The sequence below is a fragment of the Spinacia oleracea genome, chromosome 3, assembly GCF_020520425.1.
Source record: "Spinacia oleracea cultivar Varoflay chromosome 3, BTI_SOV_V1, whole genome shotgun sequence".
NCBI classification, from domain to species: domain Eukaryota; kingdom Viridiplantae; phylum Streptophyta; class Magnoliopsida; order Caryophyllales; family Amaranthaceae; genus Spinacia; species Spinacia oleracea.
In genome coordinates this window covers 143,734,255-143,755,971 of record NC_079489.1, presented here as the reverse complement: position 1 = coordinate 143,755,971, position 21,717 = coordinate 143,734,255, and the positions used below count along the sequence as shown (strand labels likewise).

Here is a 21,717-nt window from a genome sequence, read left to right as displayed (position 1 = left end):
TATCTCAACAACTTCAGTAGCTAACTTGTCTAATTCTTTGACATCAAGAACTTTACTACATATACCACGAAAAAAATTCCCCAATCTAATCAAAGGTAATGCAACACCTTGTGGCAATGTTTTTCTCACTGCAAATTGAAGCAAGTTATGCAACACTACATGTGCATCATGAGTTTTGTAACCAGCAAACTTTCTTTCTTTAGCTTGTACACACCTCCCAATATTTGATGCATAACCATAAGGTAATTTAGTTTCCTTAAGAACTTTCTGAAACATATCTTTTTGTGCATTACCCAATGAAAAAGGTGCCGGTGGAAACAACATGTGATTACCATCTGAGGAAGCAACAAGATGAAGATGGGGTTTTACACCAAAGTGCACCAGATCAAGACGTGCCTTATTATGGTCCCTAGTCTTTCCAGGTATATCTAACAACGTGCCAACAATATTATCAAAAAAAAATTTCTCAATGTGCATGACATCAAGATTATGACGACATTTGATATCAGACCAATAAGGCAATTCGAAAAAAACAGACTTCTTTTTTAGTGGACCTTTGCTAACCCCACCTTCACTAATAACAAGTTGCTCCAACTCTTCTAACAGATCATTACCCGATAATGGAGAAGGTGTTGACCTCTGTTCTGTTTCTCCATTAAAAGATTTCTTATCTTTTCGCCAAGGGTGATTCGCATCAAGAAATCGTCGAGTGTAATCATAACAATTATTTTTGCTGTGGGGTAAATATTTGGGAGTCACAGCAAAGTTACAACTAGGACATGCATAATTTCCTTTAGTGGACCATCCTGACAACATCGCATAGGCCGGGAAATCATTTATTGTCCCCATTAAAGATGCATGCATTTGAAATGATTGTTTTTTAAACGCATCATAAGTATCCACCCCATGTTCCCACAACTCTTTTAATTCATCAATCAATGGTTGTAAATAAATGTCTATCATATTTCCAGGAGACTTAGGGCCAGGAATCAGTAAAGATAACATAAAATACTAAGGTTTCATAGACAACCAAGGGAGCAGGTTATAATTAATCAACACAACAGGCCATGTGCTATGAGAAACACTCATGGTCCGAAATGGGTTAAACCCATCACTAGCAAGAGCCAATCGAACATTTCGTGTTTCTTTTGAAAAGTTAGAATACTTAGTATCAAACTCCTGGCAAGATTGTGCATCTGCTGGATGTCGGATATTTCCATCTTTTGTTCGTTCTTTATCATGCCATACCATTCATTCCGCTGTCTCAGAACACATATATAGCCTTTGAAGCCTAGGGATTGTTGGGAAATGCCTTAAAACCTTTGCGGGGACATTTTCAGACTTCCACCTAGATGTTCCGCACTTAGGACAATCATCTAACTTTTCATAATCATTCCTATAAAGAATGAAATCATTGGGACAAGCATGTATCCTTTTATAATCAAGACCTAAATCCTTCACTATATTCTTAGATTCATAGTAGGATTTAGGAAGTTGAGCCATGGGAAACGCCTCTTTTAATAGCTCTAACAGATCAACAAAAGCGACATTACTTATTCCATTAAGGATCTTGAAAAGAAATAAGCGAATTATAAAGGACAATTTTGAGAAAGTTTTACACCCTGGATAAAGCTCTTGCTTCCCTTCTTCAACTAACTTATAAAACTTTTTAGCCTCCTCATTTGGTTCACTAGCAACCCCTTCATGATCACTATTGAGACCATCAACATCTCTAAATACATCATCCAATAAACCATCAATATCATCACATGCATTTAGAGAATCACTTTCAGACCCCATTTGCCTATCATTATTCGTAGATGAAGATGACTCCTTATGTATTAACCACTCCCTAAATCCCTTTACGAACCCAAGAACAACCACATGATCAGAAACAACATTTCTAGAATGACAAAAGCGCCTTGAACATTTTTTACAAGGACAATAAATTTGTCCCTCAATAGCATCCTTTGCAAAATAATCATCAAGAAAAACATTCAAAGCTCCTTTAAAACCCTCTGACCCTCTAGGAAGATTCATCCAATATTGATCCATCATTAATTTAGCCGTGACAAGAATGAAAACTATAAAATAAAATAAAAGTACGTTAGCGAATACATTTTTGAGCCTATATTTTTTACAGATAAGGGGAGAAATAAAAACAGAGGGCAAAAAACAATCAATCTTGCAAAGAATGGAGACAGAGTCGAGCAAAAAATATCAAAAGAAACCTGACAACTAGAACAGACCAGAAAACAAAAGAACAACAAGAAAAGTGACACCCTAAAGTAAGAAGAATTTATTAGCTCAAGCAAACAAAAACAAGTTACGGCAGCAAGTGAGCTAGAGAACCCCCTAAATTAAAAACTAAACTGTTAGGCAAGGCAAGAACAAATGTGTGACTGAAAGAACACAACAGAATATTTACTAAATAACCCACTGAGTATGTGAGTCTGTGACCACTGAATATTAGTGATAATAAACTGATACTAAACAGCAGAGTGGCAGAGTAATCCCCACCTCATTGCATCCAACAATTTGTCACCCCCCGCTCCCAAAAATAGGGAAAGAAAAGAAAAGGTGCAACTGATAATAGCAGAGTAACAGATAATAAACTGAACTGATAATAAACTGATAATAAACTGTCTGAAGCAGCAGAGTAAGTGCAGGTTACTGGTATGAATTACATGGCGTAGACATCAAATAAGCAGATTGCAAGAAAGAAGATGGGTGATTTTGATTAATAATCTAGAATATTCAGAATGAGCCAACTACCATTGATTATTTTCCTATTTTCATAGAATCGTGTATCATCTTACTCTACAGGTTTATGAACATGGTTTTTTTAATTCTTTTTCCAAATTAGATTGTTCTTCATTAACCAATGACAATGGATAATTCATTTCGAATTTTCCCTAATTATTTCTTATTGTTAATTTTTTGGGGTATATAAATAAGTAATTTTCCAATTCTTTTCAATCATCTAGTTAATTTTATTTCAAAATTCTAATTGGCAGCAGAAAAATTAAATAAGATTAAGGAATTGGGGGTCAAATACTTAACACATTCGAGTTGAGCCGCAATAGAAAATTTGGTATTTGGGTAAGCCATTTTTTTACAACAATGTATTTTTTTCCCCTTTTTTCCCCTCCCCTCTTCCTTATGTAATAGAGATTAAAAATATAGAACAGGGCAGCAGAATAGCAAAGAGCAGCAGAATAGCACATAAATAAACCGAACAACAAACAGAACAAAAAAACCAACAACAGTAAGGCGTATAGAAATAGTATAGAATAGAGCAGGAACTAAAACTCAACATCATCACCGAACAACCAACTGATCCAAACTAAATAAATAAGCCGAAATAACCCATTCAAATCAACAAATAAATGCATGAATAAAATCAACCAAATTCCACAATCAACCAAATTTCCTAATTAACCGAATTCCCTAATTAAGAACCCTAATTTAGAACTCAAAACAACACAAAAAAAATTCCATTATAATCGGTTTAAAACATAAACAGCAAAATTATGAAATTTAAAACCAAATTGGAAGAGATACATACAAACTAACGTGGTTCTTCTCGCCAATTCAGAACTGGATTTCGCCACTTTCTATATCTCCAATCTAGAGCCGCAATATGTTGCTTCAAGGAACGATGATGGAAGATGACAACCGACGAGGAGGAGGAGGGCTAAAGAAGAACGCAGAGGGAGGGCTAAAGAGAAAAAGGAACACAGAGCCCTAATCAAACTCGTGAAAAGCAGTGAGGAGGGAAACTAAAAACAAAACGCGCCCTGCTGAAATTTTTTTAATGAAACTATTTCTTATTTTATTTTATTTTTAATTTTTAACATGTTTTAGATGTTTGTAAAAAAACCGTTGCAATATCTCATTAAAATATTAAAAGACTAAAAACTGTTGCAATAAAAAAGTCATTAAATATAAGTGTTGCAATGGTTTTTCTATAGCAATGTTTTTCTAAAATCAAAATCTACTAAAATGAATAATTATTTAACTGTTGCAATAGCTATGATATAGCAACGCCACGAAAACTGTTATCTAAAAAGGCGTTGCTATAGCCCTACTTTGTAGTAGTGCCACAATCTTTCAGATGGTCATCAAATTCATAGCTAAGATATTCACCGCCTCTATCAGACCGCAGTGCTTTAATCTTCTTGCCTAGTTGATTCTCTACTTCACTCTGAAATTCCTTAAATTTTTCAAAGGACTCAGACTTATGCTTCATTAGGTAGACATAACCATATCTACCGAAGTCATCATTGAAAGTGATAAAGTAGCTGAAACCACCTCTAGCATTTGAATTCATTGGTCCACATACATCTGTATGGATTAAACCCAATAGACCAGCTTCTCTTTCTCTAACTTTAGAGAAAGGTTGCTTTTTCATTTTGCAAAGTAAGCATGATTCGCATTTACCAAAATCCTCTAAGTCACATGGTTCTCGAATTCCTTCCTTTTGAAGTTTTTCTATGTGTTTCATGTTAATATGGCCTAATCGACAATGCCACAGATAGGTGTGATCTGAACCATTCTTTTTGTCCTTTTTTATATTTATGTTATAAATTTGTTTGTCGTGATCTAGCACATAAACTCCATTGACTAATCTAGAAGATCCATAAAACATCTCTTTAATATAAAATGAGCAACTATTGTATTTTGTTATAAAGCTAAATCCCTTAGCATCTAAGCAAGAAACAGAAATGATGTTTTTAGTAAGACTTGGAACATGGAAACATTCTTCCAGTTCCAAAACTAGCCTAGAGGGAAACAACAAATAATAAGTTCCTACATCTAATGCAGTAATCCTTGCTCCATTTCCCACTCGTAGGTCGACTTCACCCTTGCTTAACCTTCTACTTCTTCTTAGTACCTATTAATTGGAACATAAGTGTGAGCCACAACCTGTATCTAATACCCAAGAAGTTATATTAGAAAGTATACAGTCTATAACGAAAATACCTGCACATGGAACGCCAGTTCCGTTCTTCTGATCTTCCATTAGCTTCAAGCAATCTCTCTTCCAATGCCCCTACTTCTTACAATAGAAGCATTCAGACTCAGAAGTGGGTTGGCTCACCTTCTTCTTTTCAGACTTGGTGTCGCTAGTTTGCTTAGTTGGGCTGGCTTTCTTGCCACCCTTTTTAGCATTCCTCTTCTTGCCAAATTTCTTGAACTTGCCCCAACGCACCATAAGCACATTCTGCCACTAGTAGAAAAAATCACATTTGCAGCACGGGTAAAACGGGCTTTTTGCAGCGTTTTCGCGCGCTGTAATTGTGATGGCTGCAAATACCGTAAGATTTTTTGCAGCGATCGTAGACGCTGAAAATAATTGGTTAATTGCAGCGCGGGTATACTTGTATAAGTTGCAAATAGTTTATTAGTTGCAGCGCGGGTATACCTATATAACTTGCAAATAGTTTATGAGTTGCAGCGCGGATCGACCCATCTAAGCTGCAAATAAAAAGTAGTTGCAGCGCCTTGTTGAGAAATACGCGCTGCTATTAGTTATCATTTTGCAGCTTAGTGCTAGCCCACGCGCTGCAATTAATTTTTTATTTTTTTTTAAAAATAAATATAATAGCTCCGATCAGATGCATATTTATATATTTATCCCTGGACAATCCTATTATTTTGACAAAAAATTATAATAAAAACATTATAAATAGTTTAATAGGTTGCAAAAAATTTGCCATAATTTCCCTTGTAATTTGCGAAACCCGGACAAAACGGGAATTTATAAAGACCTGTATAAAAGACATAACATACATATATGTTCCAACAACCATATATATGCTCCAAGTAGCATCCAACGTCATATCCAACACATAACAAAAACATAAAACATAACATTACTAGACAACAAACTCATTCGCCGTCATCCATCAAATAGCTGTCCTTAAAATACTTTGCCCATTGTTCTCGAGTTTCTTCTAACTCCTCATCAGAATATGGCATTTTTCTTTGTACATAACCCTTCAAAAAACAAAAACTTGGTATTAATTACTCGAAAACTAATTTAAGACAAAATTGAATCTTATACCTAATTAAATAAGTTCACGTACCTCAGACAAATTATCCATGTATTCATTGTATAGTGTGACAACATCATGCATGTATTTCATCACATAATAACCACTATCCACTGCATCAACTTGTTGAGCACACTATTTACACAAATGAGGAACGTATATATGTGTCAAAGCAAATATTTTCAAATTAAGAGATTTAAGGAGTACAAACTTTAATTAGTACCTTCATCTGTATGAATCGTAACTTTTGTGACTTAATCTTCCATTTGTCATTTTCAACATTAGTCCAATAAATTCTATATGCCCTACATAAACAATAATTATAACACTTTAGTTCTCTATCAAAAATCTAATCATATTACTTTCAATAAATAAATTAAATATAGCATGTGTTTTTTTGATATAATATAATGAGTAATGGGTTTGTACATTCAACTTACATTTGTATACAATTAAACCCTTCTAACTTCCGTGTCTCGGGAGGGGGAGGAGTGGCCGAATCAAACACATATGCTAGGCCAAGGACAAGATCAAGGACGATAAGAACCTAATGATACTTAGGTTCTTTAGTGCAAAGTTGGGAGCGAAAATGCGTCAATTTGGCCTAAATATGTGGAATAGGAACAACAAAATTTGAAGAAACTTAATCAAAGGATTGTGTATTGATTTAAGAAAAGAGGGGAAATGTGAAAAAACAAATGAGCATTGATTTACTCCCATAGGAAGACATATTTAGATTTGTATAGATCTACTCCCATTCCATAGAAACAAAATAAACTTTCTGATTTGTAATCAACATTTCAAAACAGGTTCAAAACTAATAAAAAATACACAATTCCCAGAATCGATTTTAGTGCAAAGATCAAATTCTTGACAAATAAGAAATACCCAATTTCTAAAATTGGTTATTATGCACATTCAGCTGTGTTCAAATTAAAACAACATCCTTTAATTTTTCTTGCAGATTAAGCTACCAATAAATATACCAAATTATCTAAATCGATTTATTTGTCCAAATTAAGCTGAAATCTAGACCAAAAACACAAACTAAAAATAGAGTAATTGCTTACACTATCTTAGATGGCCCTTTGCCCAGAATTTCAAAATATCTAAGTTTATACAAAAGATCTAATTTTTACCTCACTTCACTAATCCAAATCAAAGTACCATGTCTCAAACAATACCAATCAAAACGCCCATATAAAAATCAAATTATCAAGCAAAGACGTCCCAAGAACAAACTAATTACTAAATCATAGATGTAAAAAAAACATAGAAAACAAAACAAATTCATGGAGAAAATAAAAAAAAACACATGAAAAATAAAGTGAAGATATACCTAGAGGTATCATTATCAGGGTCACGATCACCAACATGATGTTCAACATTACAAACAACATCTCCTTCAGGAATAGATCTCAAAGGAAGAACATTTCCTACCATAAGATTAGCCTTCTTCCGACAATAGATGAACATAGGCGCTAGGAGAAGCGGGATCAAGCAATTCAAGCAAATAAAGCAGATCTGACATTAAAAGTAAGAGAAGCTGGGTCAAAGTAGATTATTTTGTTTCGGAAATAATTTTGGCTGTTTTGGTTACTTTAGAGTTTTGACGTATTAAAAAATCACAATACTGGTGTAATCCTGGTATTTAAGCTCCAAGACTGACACAATGCTATTAACACTTAGCCAAAATTTACAAATCAAACCAAAGGAGTCTCCTACCTTGCACTTGAGCATTTTCTGGACTTGCAGGTTGCACCCCTTCTATTGCTACCCAATGGCACATGATTGATGTATCCAGTGGAGCTTTTGGTAAAGAAGCTTCAATTATCTGCATGTTGATAGGAGCTCATATAAGTTGCAATTTCGCAAAGACAAATATACCCATTAAGAAAGTTTAGGACTTTAGGTTATCTTACATCTTTGAAGTCCACATCCTTGTCCTCAATGTAGAACAAAATCCATGTGTCCTACAGCTCTTTTAAACCGTAATGGATTGCCTGAAGCAAAGCCATAAACTGGCTGAGACAAACAAAGACAGTAGACTAATTAAAAGAGACAGTTTGAAGGCAACCTCACAATAGTTGCTCCCCACACACACAAAAATATAGTTTTTCTTTAATTGATCAATGTACTAATATATATTAGTGCAAATAATTACAAAGCTACCACTACCAGCATGTACACTCTCACAGGTGAGGTCATTATTTTGGTTTCCACATTCCAAAGCATATTAAAGAATCGCATCAATACCGCATTACATTGCACAAAATAAACCCTAATCTTACACAAACCAAAAATGCGAAACCACATGCAAATCAAAACCTAATAAAATCATTCTAACCATAAAATCTGAACTGGAATTAATGCAGTAAAAAAATGAATAAAAATCAAACAGATGTGATAGATTTATCTCAATTCTTTGGTAACTTTTTTCATATAGCTCCCAATTCTTTAGTTTCTCATTTCAGACAGGTGTTCTCAGATAAATGCAAAGAAAGAAAACAAATAGGATAATTTGCTACAATTAGTATGAATGAGCTTAAACCAAATCAGAACATAAACATAATTACATGCACTGCATATAAAACACATGCAAGAAAAGAGATGGATAAAGTACTTACACGGCAAAAGAAGACAACAACAGCCAAGGCACAAACACCTCCAAGAAGAATATGAAGACCATTTATTGCTGTTCTCTGCAAGAACAAAGATCTACTGTAACATATGATAATAGCCTTTGATTTGTGCACTTGTCATATCATATTAAATAATAAATACCAAGCCAAATGACATCAAAGACGTGCACCAAAACCAAATTCAAATTGCTGACTTGCCGTTACATTTATATGTAAATACCAGTGACTATTTGTTCGATGAGAAACAAAAGGAATGGAAAAAGCACCCTAAATAAAATCCATTATACAAACTGTTAATTCAAATCAAAAGGTCCCATAACAGAAAATGATTGAACTGAAACCCTGCATTTCTACTCGATCCCTATGGTCAAACAAAGCAGCAGAATCAAAATCAGGTTATTGATTCACTATGATCAACAATTACGAAAAAAAAGTCCAATACCAGAAAATGAAAAACCCTGCATTTCAGGTTCTTGATTCACTATGATAAATAACTACGAAAAAAGGTCAAATAACAGAAAATGAAAAACCAATTCAACAAAACTACCAGAATTATTGCTCCTGTTTCAAGAATCACCCAGTTTCATCTCATAGGATGCGACTAACTTCACCCAGTTTCATCTCCAGCTAACATTAAAATTACAATATGTATACAATGACAGCCAATAATTAACCGGACCTTCTAAAAAATGTAAAGAAAAAGAACACTATCATCCCCCCAGCCTCCATGAAAGATGAGAAACATAAAGCCAGCACCAAAATGATTATATCAATGAAATTAATCAACAACTAACCACTGAAAACAAAAAAGAGGGCCTTACTCTACAGACTTAAAAAAAAGCCCTGAAATCTGTTTGTTCAAAGGATCTAGTATATGTAACGGATACAAAAGAGTACAACTAACCCTCAGTCCACAGTCCACAATATTAATAATAACATTCATTAGAAGCTGAGTTAACTTACAGCACACTGGAAGTAAACAAAAAGGGAGAACAAAATAAGTCTCCTCAGAATACCATGTGTGCCATCCAACAAATAAAAGAGGGCAAATAGGGAAACTGTAAAGGCAATGGGAGGCAAGATATGTGGTGGTTACAGTCAAGATAGTGCCACAACAAAGGAGCTCTACAGGAAAACAACAAACAGGGTACTGATATTTATCAAGAGAGGAAAAAATAGAAACAGTTGTCTCACATGAGCCGTCCAGGAAAACAAAAAACATTTTACGGATTTCACCCATTTCCATGACCATGGAATGCTACAAAACTATCCAGAAAATACAAAAAACTCAATATAGTTGCTAAGCTGAAAACTGCCAACTACAGCTTAAATTTAAATCTACATTTGATTTAAGTATCAAAAGCTTTTCCAGAAATCAACCTTAATGAAAGCATCATATGGTGGGTGTTTTGTGTTTTGTGATATAGTTATCTTCGTGTTTTTTATTTGTTTACTGAACCGGTGAGGCTGTGAGTTATCATTGTCACAGAAGCTATATCATTCTCCAGGAAATGCCCCATACATCATTACTACAGTTCTATGGGTGTGCTTGTCAGTGGCTACTTTATCTTCTTTTTTGAATGCATCTTTTAGATTTCGTAGAAATTTTTTGTTTATGTTTCTCCTCCTTAAAGAAATCACAAATTTCTTTTGTATACATTTCTCTTTTTGGTTTTGGTCTCAGAGAATATTTGTTTTGACTTGTATTTATGTGTGGCTATTCCAGTTTGCAATCAGGTTCCTGTTGGTATTTTTTGTAGCAGCTGTTGCTACTGGTTGTGGTAAGTTATGCTTTAAATCTTTGTAATATTCTTAGACCTTCCAATTCTTTTCATCTTTCTCTATAGTTATGCGCTAAATCTTGTAACACATTTTCCCCAGTTCACAAATTAAGTCGAGAGGTCAATCCTAACATCACTCCTTGCAGGGCCTAGTAATACCGCTGTTAAGAATTTACTTTAAGATTCATTTGAACCAGGAAACTTTTCACGGGAGTTATCTGAAATCATCTCATAGAATAAATTTATTTCTGATGAACTTCAAATGTCAGGTACTCCTTTCATTTCAAGTATAAATAGTAATACTTAGACCTACTTTTTCCTGTTTTTTTGAGGTATAGTTTACGCAAAAAGTTATGCAAATTAGTTATTGTTTTCTGCTGTTGGAAATATGCTGGCCTGGTAAATGAAGTTTAGACCTCTAAGCACTGAAATTTCATAAAGAAATTACAGCTTCACTTAAATCATGTATTCATGTTACTATTTCTAATTCATGTAAGCAAGAGCTAAATTCTAATTTGTTTACTGAAACCTTTTTATTAGGAAGCATGTCAACATAATAAATCAATTTGGCCATATATGATAGTCCTCTACAAGTCCCTAAACTAAATGTTTTTGTATCTGAGAGCAACTAGGATAGTCGTCTGGTAGAAAGGGATGAAGCACCAGAAATCCTTGATGCCTTCATTATTCTAGCTAGCAATACTAGCAAACTCCACTTCCACTTTCATTTCCAATTCCGCATTCGTTTTCTTGTTCAGGCATTGGTGGTGGGTGTTCCACGTTTTTTTATCCAAAATGTAGCATCAAAGAAAGGAACAATCTGAATAACATGAAATAGACGAAACCGAAAACACCCACCATATAATTCCAACAATTCACGGTTCCTCACCAAAATCATCATTAAAATCATCTAATATCCCACTGCTTTAAACCCATATAAACATCTACACTGATTTAAACCCATAACCATCAACACATAAATTCATCAAATTATGCAATTAATACCTTTGAACAACTCAGTCAACCTTTCATTCCTACCCAAATTAAAATTGGTCGGCGACTAGTATAATTAAATTGGGAGAATAATATTCTTATTAGGTCATAAAAATTGGTGAAGAAATTAAAACAACATAATACCATCTATAGACTTGCCACCAAATGGTGTTACCGGCGGTGAGAGATGTAGAGAAGGAGCGCGGGACGAAACTTTTTCCGATGGGCAAGAAACTTTTTCGATGGGCGCGCGACGAAGGAGTAGACCGAAGAGAGCAGAAGTTGGCTGTGGAGTTTCGTCTATCTAGGTTTCACTGGGTTTTTTTTTTTGAATTCGATCTAGATCTGAGTACAATTGATCGAGGACTGGTATCAAGGAGATGAGTGAATTCTATCTAATTGCAGCAACTTCAAAGGGGCAAAGTTGCAACTTTTTAGAATTGCAGCAAAGGACAAGGGCGTTAGTTGCAATTTATTCGCCTAGTTGCAACTTATACTGTAGGCACGCGCTGTGAAATCTCCTTTCTAAAAAAAATTTGCTTTTTCGCAACTCGGGGTCAATACATTCGCTGCAAGTAGCTCATTTAATCATTGACCCTCGTTGACCAAATTTCTGTTGCAACTCGTATGACTTGTATGAGTTGTAATTAATGAGCTGCAAATGACATTTTTTCTACTAGTGTGCTTATCACTTTTGAGCGTCTTTTCAGCGGTCTTGAGCATACCCGCTATTCATGCTATAATTCAGTTTGAACTGATCATACCCGCTATGAAGAGAGTGGAGGATGGTGTCTACAACCATTTCTTGAGAGAACTGTTGATCCAACCGACTCATATTCTCAATTAATCCTATCATCTTGAGAACATGTGGACTTACGAGCTCGCCCTTCTTGAGCTTGGTGTCAAGAATTTGCCTATGAGTCTCAAATATTTCGACTTGAGCCAGATCTTGGAACATGTTCTTCAACTCACTGATGATCGTGAAATCATCTGAGTTGATGAACGTTTTCTGTAGATCTGAACTCATGGTTGCAAGCATTAGACATTTTACATCCTTGTTGGCATCAATCTAACGATTGAGAGCTGCCTGAGTGACCCAGTCGCCCGCGGCTTCGGGCATCGCCTCTTCCAGGACATACTCCTTTTATTCCTGCATAAGAACTATTTGCAAGTTCCTTTCCCAGTCAAGGAAGTTTTTCCCGTTCAACTTCTCCTTTCCGAGAATTGATCGGATGTTGAATGAATTGTTGTTTGCCATAGTTAAAACTACAATTGAAAAGAATAAACAAATAAATAACCGTTCATACATGCTCTTAATAAACTTAAATTCTAGCATACATGCATAATTCAAAATTTATTAAGCATTTTATTCGAGTTTTTGTGTTCCGACAGGTGTGAATAAAATGAATCCAAGATCCTTAAATCATTGAAGAATTAAGCACATTATGTATTTTGCGAACTCGCTGCTTCCTCTTCTTCACCACAACCGAATCGCTCCTTGGCTATGACGAGGTTTTGAAGGGCTACCCATCAAAGAATTAGGTATTTTTTTCAAAAGAAAACCCCCCTTGACCTTTCCCCCTAATTTAATTTTAGGGTTTATAAGTTTCTTCACAATATAATTTTTCCTTGAAGCTCAAACTATCGGCGGCATATAGGATTCAGGTTTATCTGCTTTATTCTTTTATTGTTTATAGATTCTTTTAGTTTCAACTGCTTCTCAAATTTCGGATGCAAAAAAATTGAAGAGTCTAAATTTTGAGACATCGGCATGACGACACATAATTTTGTTAATTACTCCGTAGTATTTACTGCTTTGATTGGTTTTCCCTGAATATTGACCAGTTTGCTTTAATTTTAGGACGAAAGTAGTGAAATTATTTGTTGATATTCGGGATTTAATCCAACTGGAAATAAATTTTGCTGTATAGAATTAGAATAATTTTTTTCTTTAATTTGATGCAAATCATGCCATATTATTAAATATTGGTGATAAGAGAAGTTTATTCTGGGACTACTAGATATATACTCCAATATACTAGATTATTGATTCATATGCACCTAAAAGAAGTAATTACTCTTCATTGACTTGCATATGGATAATAATCTTTGCAAATACCAATGAAAAATAGCCTTAAAAAGAAGAAATTTACCGTATTCCCTTCAATTAAATATTGCCTCCCACCTCCTGCAAATTTCAATTAAGTATACTAGATTCTTGTTTGAGTTTAGTGATTTGACTTCATTTTGGAACAGGGACACCCATGGATCTTGCAGTTGTTGGGATTTGGAAAGGAGTAAAAGCTCATGTTCTATTGGTTAGTTATGCTTCAATAAGTAGTCTTGGCTTTCTTGCATCAATAATCTAATATTGTTAATGATGTATGCGTAGTTACTGGGAAGAAGTATTGATTTGAGATGTCTGATCTCACAACGTATGATCAAGGCAGTCAGAGAAAACCTAGAATTTTTGTTTGATCATTTTGAGTCCCAAGATATCTGTGCTATCGTGGTGAGTGTCCAAATTGTTCTTTGCTTCTATCTTCTGTGGATAATGTGCCATCAAAATGTATTTTTATACAGAGTAGTAATGTAAGAAATGTTGCTGCAGTCTATCAGCCATACTGTGTATTTGATTATCTGCAGAATAACTGTAGAAATGTCTGAAATGCAACTGATTAGTAAAGTAGACTTTCAAACACTTGGTGATAGCTATAGGTAATAAGGTTGCTAAAAAAGTATAGGAAAAAAAGAATTGGTCAGTAAAGGCTATGCTGCTCTAGTGAGTTGTAGTTTACAAGCAAATGATACAATGCTTGTTTTCTGTTGGAGAGAAACCTTTAAGTGGAGCTCTGTCCTTTAAAACCATTTACGCTCTCAAGAACTTACATTACCTGGTGTGTGCTGCTTCCTATGTGAATTTTGATTTTAGATTCATGATCCCCAGCTCAGGCATCTTGCCATATATTCTCACGCATTATTGGACATGGATTGAGGGTCATATCTTTTGTTGCCGTATTTTGTTTGGCACAACGTCACAGAAGAAAGGCTTTTAAATGACGAATGAAAGTAACCTAGGATGATGCACAATTTGTGGACTTGGATTATAACCTAAACAATATGCAACTAAACTTGTCCTATCTTCATTTTTTTGTGAGCGTTTTAAAATCACATTTGCCCCGTAGTTTGACCAATAGTAACAGTGGAGATGTGAGTTATTCATCCTGCCTACTTTGTATTGTATCATTTATACCACTCACAACACCCATCAGACGATTAAGGTTGTTGCCTAGCATGAGCATAGGAATGTTTGTCGGACTTTAGTGCTAAATTAGTTGCAAACATAACCTAAACTGTTTGATCAAGGCTGAGAAAGGATTTTGGCGCATATGTGGTCTGAATTGAAGATGCGGGTCTGTTCTTTTGGATGTATGCTAAACGGTAAGAGAAGTGTTGGGAAATGTCTTAAAAATGGTTGCAGATTAAAACAAAGTACATAGAGTAGAAATTAGAATAAGCTGATAAGATATTTCAACTTTAAGAGCAGTTCTTTTTAGTTTTTTCTAGGTTAATCATTTTTGAAGAGCTAACATGATGCTATGTGGGATATGATCCTCCTGCTTAACTTTAAAGCTGATAGAAAATGTTGAGAACTTAATTGCAGATGACAAAATAAACATGAAAAGCTAATATCAACATATATAATTGAAATGCATCTGAAGTGAGAGATACGTTGAAATAGTGAAGGGTGAACTTGAAGAACTCGAAAACCTTAACACAATTAGTATTGACTGCAAATAAGCGGCCAAGGACATTCTCAACAAATTTAGCAGAAAGGTTAGAAGGAGGAATATGGTGAAAAAGGGTAGGCCGAAGTGGTGCATCGGGAACAGATGGTCACTTATCTTTGATTGATTTAAATGAATATTGTTGTTAATTTTCCTTTGATTTAGAAATGTGTTCATCATGCTTTGTGTATATATATTTGACATATTAATTTTTCTTTGCAGATTATTGATGATTCAAGTGGTAATGGTAAAATGTAGATCAAGATTAACAAGTTATCTTGAAGCAGCTAACATAGCAATAGGTTTACTTGGTAATTAGTTAGGTTTACTTGGTATTTAGTTTTGGACTATCTTATAGAAAAAATTATGTTAGAAAGTTGTTTTTGTTATAACATATTTCTTTTTCTTCAGTTTGACTAGACTCTGCAAATTAATTTAATGTATGGATGATTGTTATCACTTTTTCTAAATTAATCAAAGCACGACATTACGTTTTATGATAATGTAGTAAATTGATACTTGTATTTGATTACCATCATCTATGGTCAATATATATTTTTATAGATAATTCATGATTTTAGATTAATTCATATATATATATATATATATATATGTGTGTGTGTGTGTGTGTGTGTGTGTGTGTGTGTATGTGTGTGTGTGTGTGTGTGTGTGTGTGTGTGTGTGTGTGTGTGTGTGTGTGTGTGTGTGTGTGTGTGTGTGTGTGTGTGTGTGCACATTGTGGCGCTCCAAAGGGTCTAAATTCTTTTGGAGGGAATGAGGAGAACTCGCACGAAAGTAAACATATAGGGACTCTAATAAGATTCTATATATTTCGGGTGTCTAAAGCGTGTCTTTATGGTTTATAGTGGCGGAGAAATGTGTCTATAAGCGTGCAAATAGTGACACTTTTTGCAGTCTAAATATTGCGACTATCTATAGAGTCCCTATATCCCAAATATTGGCGGCGAAATACATCAATATATTGCAAATTGTGACGCTCTAAAGCGTCCATAAATAGCGGCAATGAAAATAGCGACCCTCCCCCAAAGTGTCGCTATGTGAAATTGCGACACAATTTTCCATCGCAATTCGACCCCAAAAGCGTCACAATGTGCCGCGTTTTTTTGTAGTGTGCTAACGAGCTGTGTAAGGACATGCAGCGATTGAACCTTGAAATAGTGAGTGGTGAATGTCTTGAGGGAATGATGAATGACTTAACCATCCAACCGTCAATATTTGACGAGATTAAGGAGAATCAGGCTGGTGATGTAAAGTTGGAGCGAATCAAGGAAAAGATTTCGCAAGGAAAGGAATTAGATTTCAAGATCCATGATGATGGAAGTTTGAGGTACAAAGGTGTGAGGGGGTCGAAAAAGCGCGAGGCTAATGCGTGACCTTGTCCCTCGTGGGTGTGACGATTCTTTTATTCAATCAAGTGTAATTGGATTTCCTGTGAGTATACACCCAATTGACTAGTAATATAGGAGTCGCCATTCAGTTTTTAACGACAATGAGAAAAACTGACAAAACCCGGTTAGCGTGACATAAAGGGAGTGCAATTATGTTTGACCACGACGGCCGTAGGTTCCCTTGTGATCCCTGGTGTGGGGATCTCTTAATATACACCCGCAAGGTAGAGATTGAGGGTTCGGGGGACTGTAACTACCGAGAGGAGTAATCCGCTCGTCGATAACTCCAGAGGCAGGATATCCTTACTTGCTCAGCATAAATAATTGAAGGGACATGCGTTAACTATTAAACTAATCTGAGTTGATTTTAGCAATATGCAACATATAATACTAATTCGATCGTGATTATCTGATTTAAATAGCATTAAGGGACCTAGCATGATAATCCGATTTCCCAATAATATCATATTTGTTAGGCGTGATAGAACAATCAGATTAGGTTAGTTTAACAGTTCATAAAAAGGGCGAGGAAAGCAGTTAAATCATCGAAAAGGGACACATTATGACACACCCTTGAGAGGTGCGTCACGGTTCTCAGAAAACTAACCACTTAGACTTTGCTATTTCTCCTTTTTATTTAACGAATCTCAATTATGGGACAGGATACGTTCTGTTCGATGTATGGATCGATTGCGATAGAACGCGTGAACAGTTTCGCAGCGAGAGGCTTAGGCTAAGGGTTGGAGTCAATACTCAGAATATAATTGTGTGTTGTTATGTGTCATTTCACGTCAAAATTAGGGGCCTATTTATAGGGAAGAGTTCGTGGAAAGATAGAATTGCAGAGTTCTAATCCATAAAGAATTAGAAAAAAACACGCACCCAGGTATTTTCAGCGCCCAGGCCTGGGCGCCGAAGATTTCGGCGCCCAGAGCCAGGCGTTGAAAATAGGGTCTGGGCAGTTTTCTTTAGTCAGATTCGGATTCCTAAAATCCGTAGAGTTTGAGATTAATTCGAGTCTTTTAGCGCGTATCAATTTTATGACGGAATGCGTCTGGGGCCGTTACGAACTCTAGGCTCGTTAGGATTTTAATTAATACGTAACTCTTATTTCTGAATCATATTAGGAATAGGATTCTCGCAGTTTTCTATCTCATTTAGGATTTATGTTGGAATGCAACACCTAATTCTGACAGGTTTCTATATTTTATGATTTGCCACTTTTAGAAGCTACCTTTTACGACAGTTTACTATTTTTAGCAGGTTTCCATAAATAACAGGTTTCGGGTGAAATGAAATGGGGAATCGAGATTCATTTATTTTATAGGAGACGCGTTGTCAAGTGGAGTTTTTATGCTTTCATCATCGAACCTTTCCCTTGTGGGAACGGGGACAAAAGTAGGTGTCTACAGTTAGCCCCCACTTTGACTGAGTCTTGGAGTAAGACGATGGTCAAAGTATTAGACGGAGTGCGTCACACAAGCCATGGTGTATGTGACCTGCTTTGCGAGGGTCTCACGAGCCTCCGAGTGATAACATTTGACTTAAGGGTCATCACTTGAAGCGTCGACATATCCCTCACGTGTCATTGGGATTTGTCAACTGATAGTATAGAAACTTCCTCACTTTGTCAATGGAAGGATCTAAAGGTGCGTAGAAACTCCCTCACTTTGTCATTGGGAGTAGCTACAGATGTTTTCGAAATCAATGCTGTAAAGTGTAATTGGGCCTGGCCAAGCCCAATCACGAGGTAAAACGTTTTTAAAGATTCTCATTTTCAGGGCTAGCTAGACGAGAAAACCCCCTTGTTTTTATAGGACGTAAAACGAAGGAAAATCCAGCACATCGTTCTTTTTTGGAAAAACAGAAAACCAATCCTTTAATTTTTGGAAAAAGGGAAAACCAATCCTTTAATTTTTGGAAAAAGGGAAAACCGAAAAAAGTTATCGCTGCAGCGACTAAGGACCTGCGCGGTTAGTGATGCAGACCCCGCCGGCTGAAGATGGCGAGCCTGTCCGCTGAGGGTGGACGCCCCGTCCGATAGAAGTGGACGAATCTGTTTTGATGTTTTGAAAATAAGGACCAACGCGGTTTGTGACGTAGACCCCGCCGGCTGAAGATGGCGAACCTGTCCACTGAGGGTGGACGCCCCGTCCGATAGAAGTGGACGAATCTGTTTTGAAATTTATTTTGCTTTTTTGAAAATAAGGACCTACTTGGTTTGCGCCGTAGACCCCGCCGGCTGAAGATGGCGAGCCTATTTTAAATTTGAAGATTTTATTTCTTTCGAAAACTGAGGACCTGCGCGGCTAGTGACGCAGACCCCGCCCGCTGAGGGTGGGCGAGCCCATTTTGAATTTCTTATTTTGCCTATGTAGAAGGGATTTTGTGATTACAACCTGTTGGTGGGTCGTAATATTTCCTGATTAGATGTGTCCTATAAGTGGGTCCACACTGTGTATATTTTTGCTTAACAATATATTTTTTTTTTGAGATATCCAAACATTATATGGTGTGTGACGCAGTCTGGGAATGTGATTTTGATTGCGCGCTCCTTGTTGGAGTCCATTTTTTTGCGAGCCCCCAAGCGTTGGGGATCGTCGGTTGTTTTTTTATGCATCTTGTAATCATGTTTGGGGTCACGCTTCTATGTGCGAGCGACCTCCTATAGTAGTGTGCTATTTTAGCGAAGCCGTGGAGTGCGACTTTAGTTTTCAGGCTACATCCGATTTTAGCTTGGCCCGGATTATCCCTTTGATAGACAGACATTTTCTATTTGGAAAACCAATGACTTGACGACACATATTTTTGGTGTTTCGAAGAATGACCATGATATTTAACTTGCTTTTTTTTTTTTGAAAAGTGTACATGAGCATTTTCTGAGACGAGTCTAAGTTTCGACCAAGTTTTAATGTTATTATTTTTTGCTTATTTGGGAGCTAAAGGTGCTTTGGGCTTGATCCTTCTTGCAATAGGGCCTCGTGTTTTAGCAACACGGTCTTAAGTCCTTTCCTATTCCGTGTTTTGTGAAATCTGGGCCTTGGGCTGCATTTTCAGCGCCCAAGTTCAGGCGTCAAACATTTCGGCGCCCAGGCGTGGGCGCTGAAAGTCCTTTCCTGGTAATATTTGACTTTCGGATTTCCTAACACGTTTCCGAATGGGATCAGGATGTCATGGGGTGCGTTCAGCTATATATAGGGGCTAGATACGTCCTTTATTTTCCACCACTCTCAAATTCTTTCTCTCCTTTTGCTGTGCTCTAATTATTTACTGCTTTTGCCATGTCGATCCCTACTTTCTCACTCCAACGGACTGTTAGGCGTTGGCTACGGGCCCTTACTCCCACAGAAAAAGCTTTGTTAAAAGAATACCACTTAGAGACACTTTTAGGCTTACAACAAAATAATATTGATTATAATTTTCTGCATGCTGCCCTAAGCTTTTGGGACTCCGATCATCATGTTTTTTCCTTGCGGGGCAATGAAATATGTCCTTTGCCCGATGAATTTGCTGCGATCCTTGGTTATCCTACTAATGCTACTCCTGTTACCCCTGGCACTGTTGAAGAGGGTAAAACAACCATAAGGGCTTTCCTAGGGCTAGATGACAACATGTTTGCTGAGATTGTTGTAGATGATAAGGTTAATTTGGCAAAACTTGTAAAACATCACTTTAGGCCTAGTAAAAATATGACCGAACAAAAATTGAACATTTGAGCCCTTGTATTTTGCTTGTTGAATCATTATTTGCTGTCGAAAAATAATGGTGAGTTCGGTGACATAAGGTTGATCCCCTTGATTAGCCAGAAGGAAAGTTGCTATTCTATTATGCCGTTGGTTGTTGCTGAGACTTTGCTGAGTGCGGATGAACTGAAGAAGAATGCCAAATCCGAATATTTTAAGGGAAGCCCCCTATTACTGCAGGTAATCGATCTTTTCCTTGCGCACATGTATGTTTTTTTTTACATATATTTCTTTTTGCCTGGGGCTGAGTTTCAGCGCCCAAGGCTGGGCGCTGGAATATTCGGCGCCTGGTCCTGGGCGTTGAAACTGCGCCCCAGGAACCCTTTTTTTCTTTCTTTTCATTCTTTTGATTCGATCGTACCTGTTTTTGCAGATTTGGCTTGCGGAACGGCTTAGACTTTTGGAAGCTCCTGCCGATCCTAAACATTATCGCCCTATAGCTTTGGGTAAGCGAAAATACTTGCACCAAGGCCAGGACGAGGCCGAATGGGCCTCCTTTTTTACTTATGGCATTTGCTCTATTAAGTGGGTGGTACCATGGTGGGGTTTGACTACTATGACAGGGGGGTCTGATGTATCGGTTTATGTTTCTTTGTTGGGGCTATCTCGTCCCATTTATGTTTTCCCTTACCGAGTCATGCGTCAATATGGTTTAAGGCAGACTATCCCCTTTTCTGATACGGTACCACCTAAGGTAGCGGCCTTTTCACAAACACGGGTCTTAGCGTGGGCTAAGTATTATGATGGTCTCCCGCGTTGGGCCGTAGCTACAAATGGTTTTGTGGGTCTTTCTGAAAACTACAAGTTGTGGATGAGCTCCGATGACAAAGATGTGAGGACCGAGGCTCGTAATGGGGAGCCGGCTGAGCTTTTGATACCTCGTATTCGTGTTAAGTATGAGAGTCCTGATTCTGCCAGACCTCGTACCTATAGTTTTAAGACTGTGAAAGCTCGTCCTGATCGAAAGCGAAAGGAAGTTCCTCCCCGTTCCAGTTTCAGGCCTAAAAAGATGCCTAACATGAAGGGGCCTGCTGTTGTTAAAAGAAATGCAAGCTCTTGCGGAGATCGTCGCCGGAACAATGTATGGGTTAGAAAGGCTCAGCCGCCTGTAGAAACAGTGGCTAGTCTAGTTGATGATAATAACCCTTCTCCCACCATGGCATGTGCCTTCGAGGCTGAGCGGGCTATAATTGAGAATGTTTCTGAAGCCTTGACATCTTTGGAAGTTAGTGTCCAGGAGCCGGTTCTTATGGAGATTGATATTGGGGCAGCGCAGAAGACTATGGGGGTGGATCCTGCGAA

The 21,717-nt window shown here is 36.8% G+C and overlaps 1 protein-coding gene across 1 annotated transcript; it reads right to left on the bottom strand.

Annotated features, from left to right (window-relative positions):
* Positions 1-1,251: 1,251 nt before the first annotated feature.
* Positions 1,252-2,055, bottom strand: LOC110791787 (uncharacterized). Its single transcript, XM_021996546.2, has one exon. The coding sequence runs from the start codon at positions 2,053-2,055 to the stop codon at positions 1,252-1,254; it is 804 nt and encodes a 267-aa protein (XP_021852238.2).
* Positions 2,056-21,717: the final 19,662 nt, after the last annotated feature.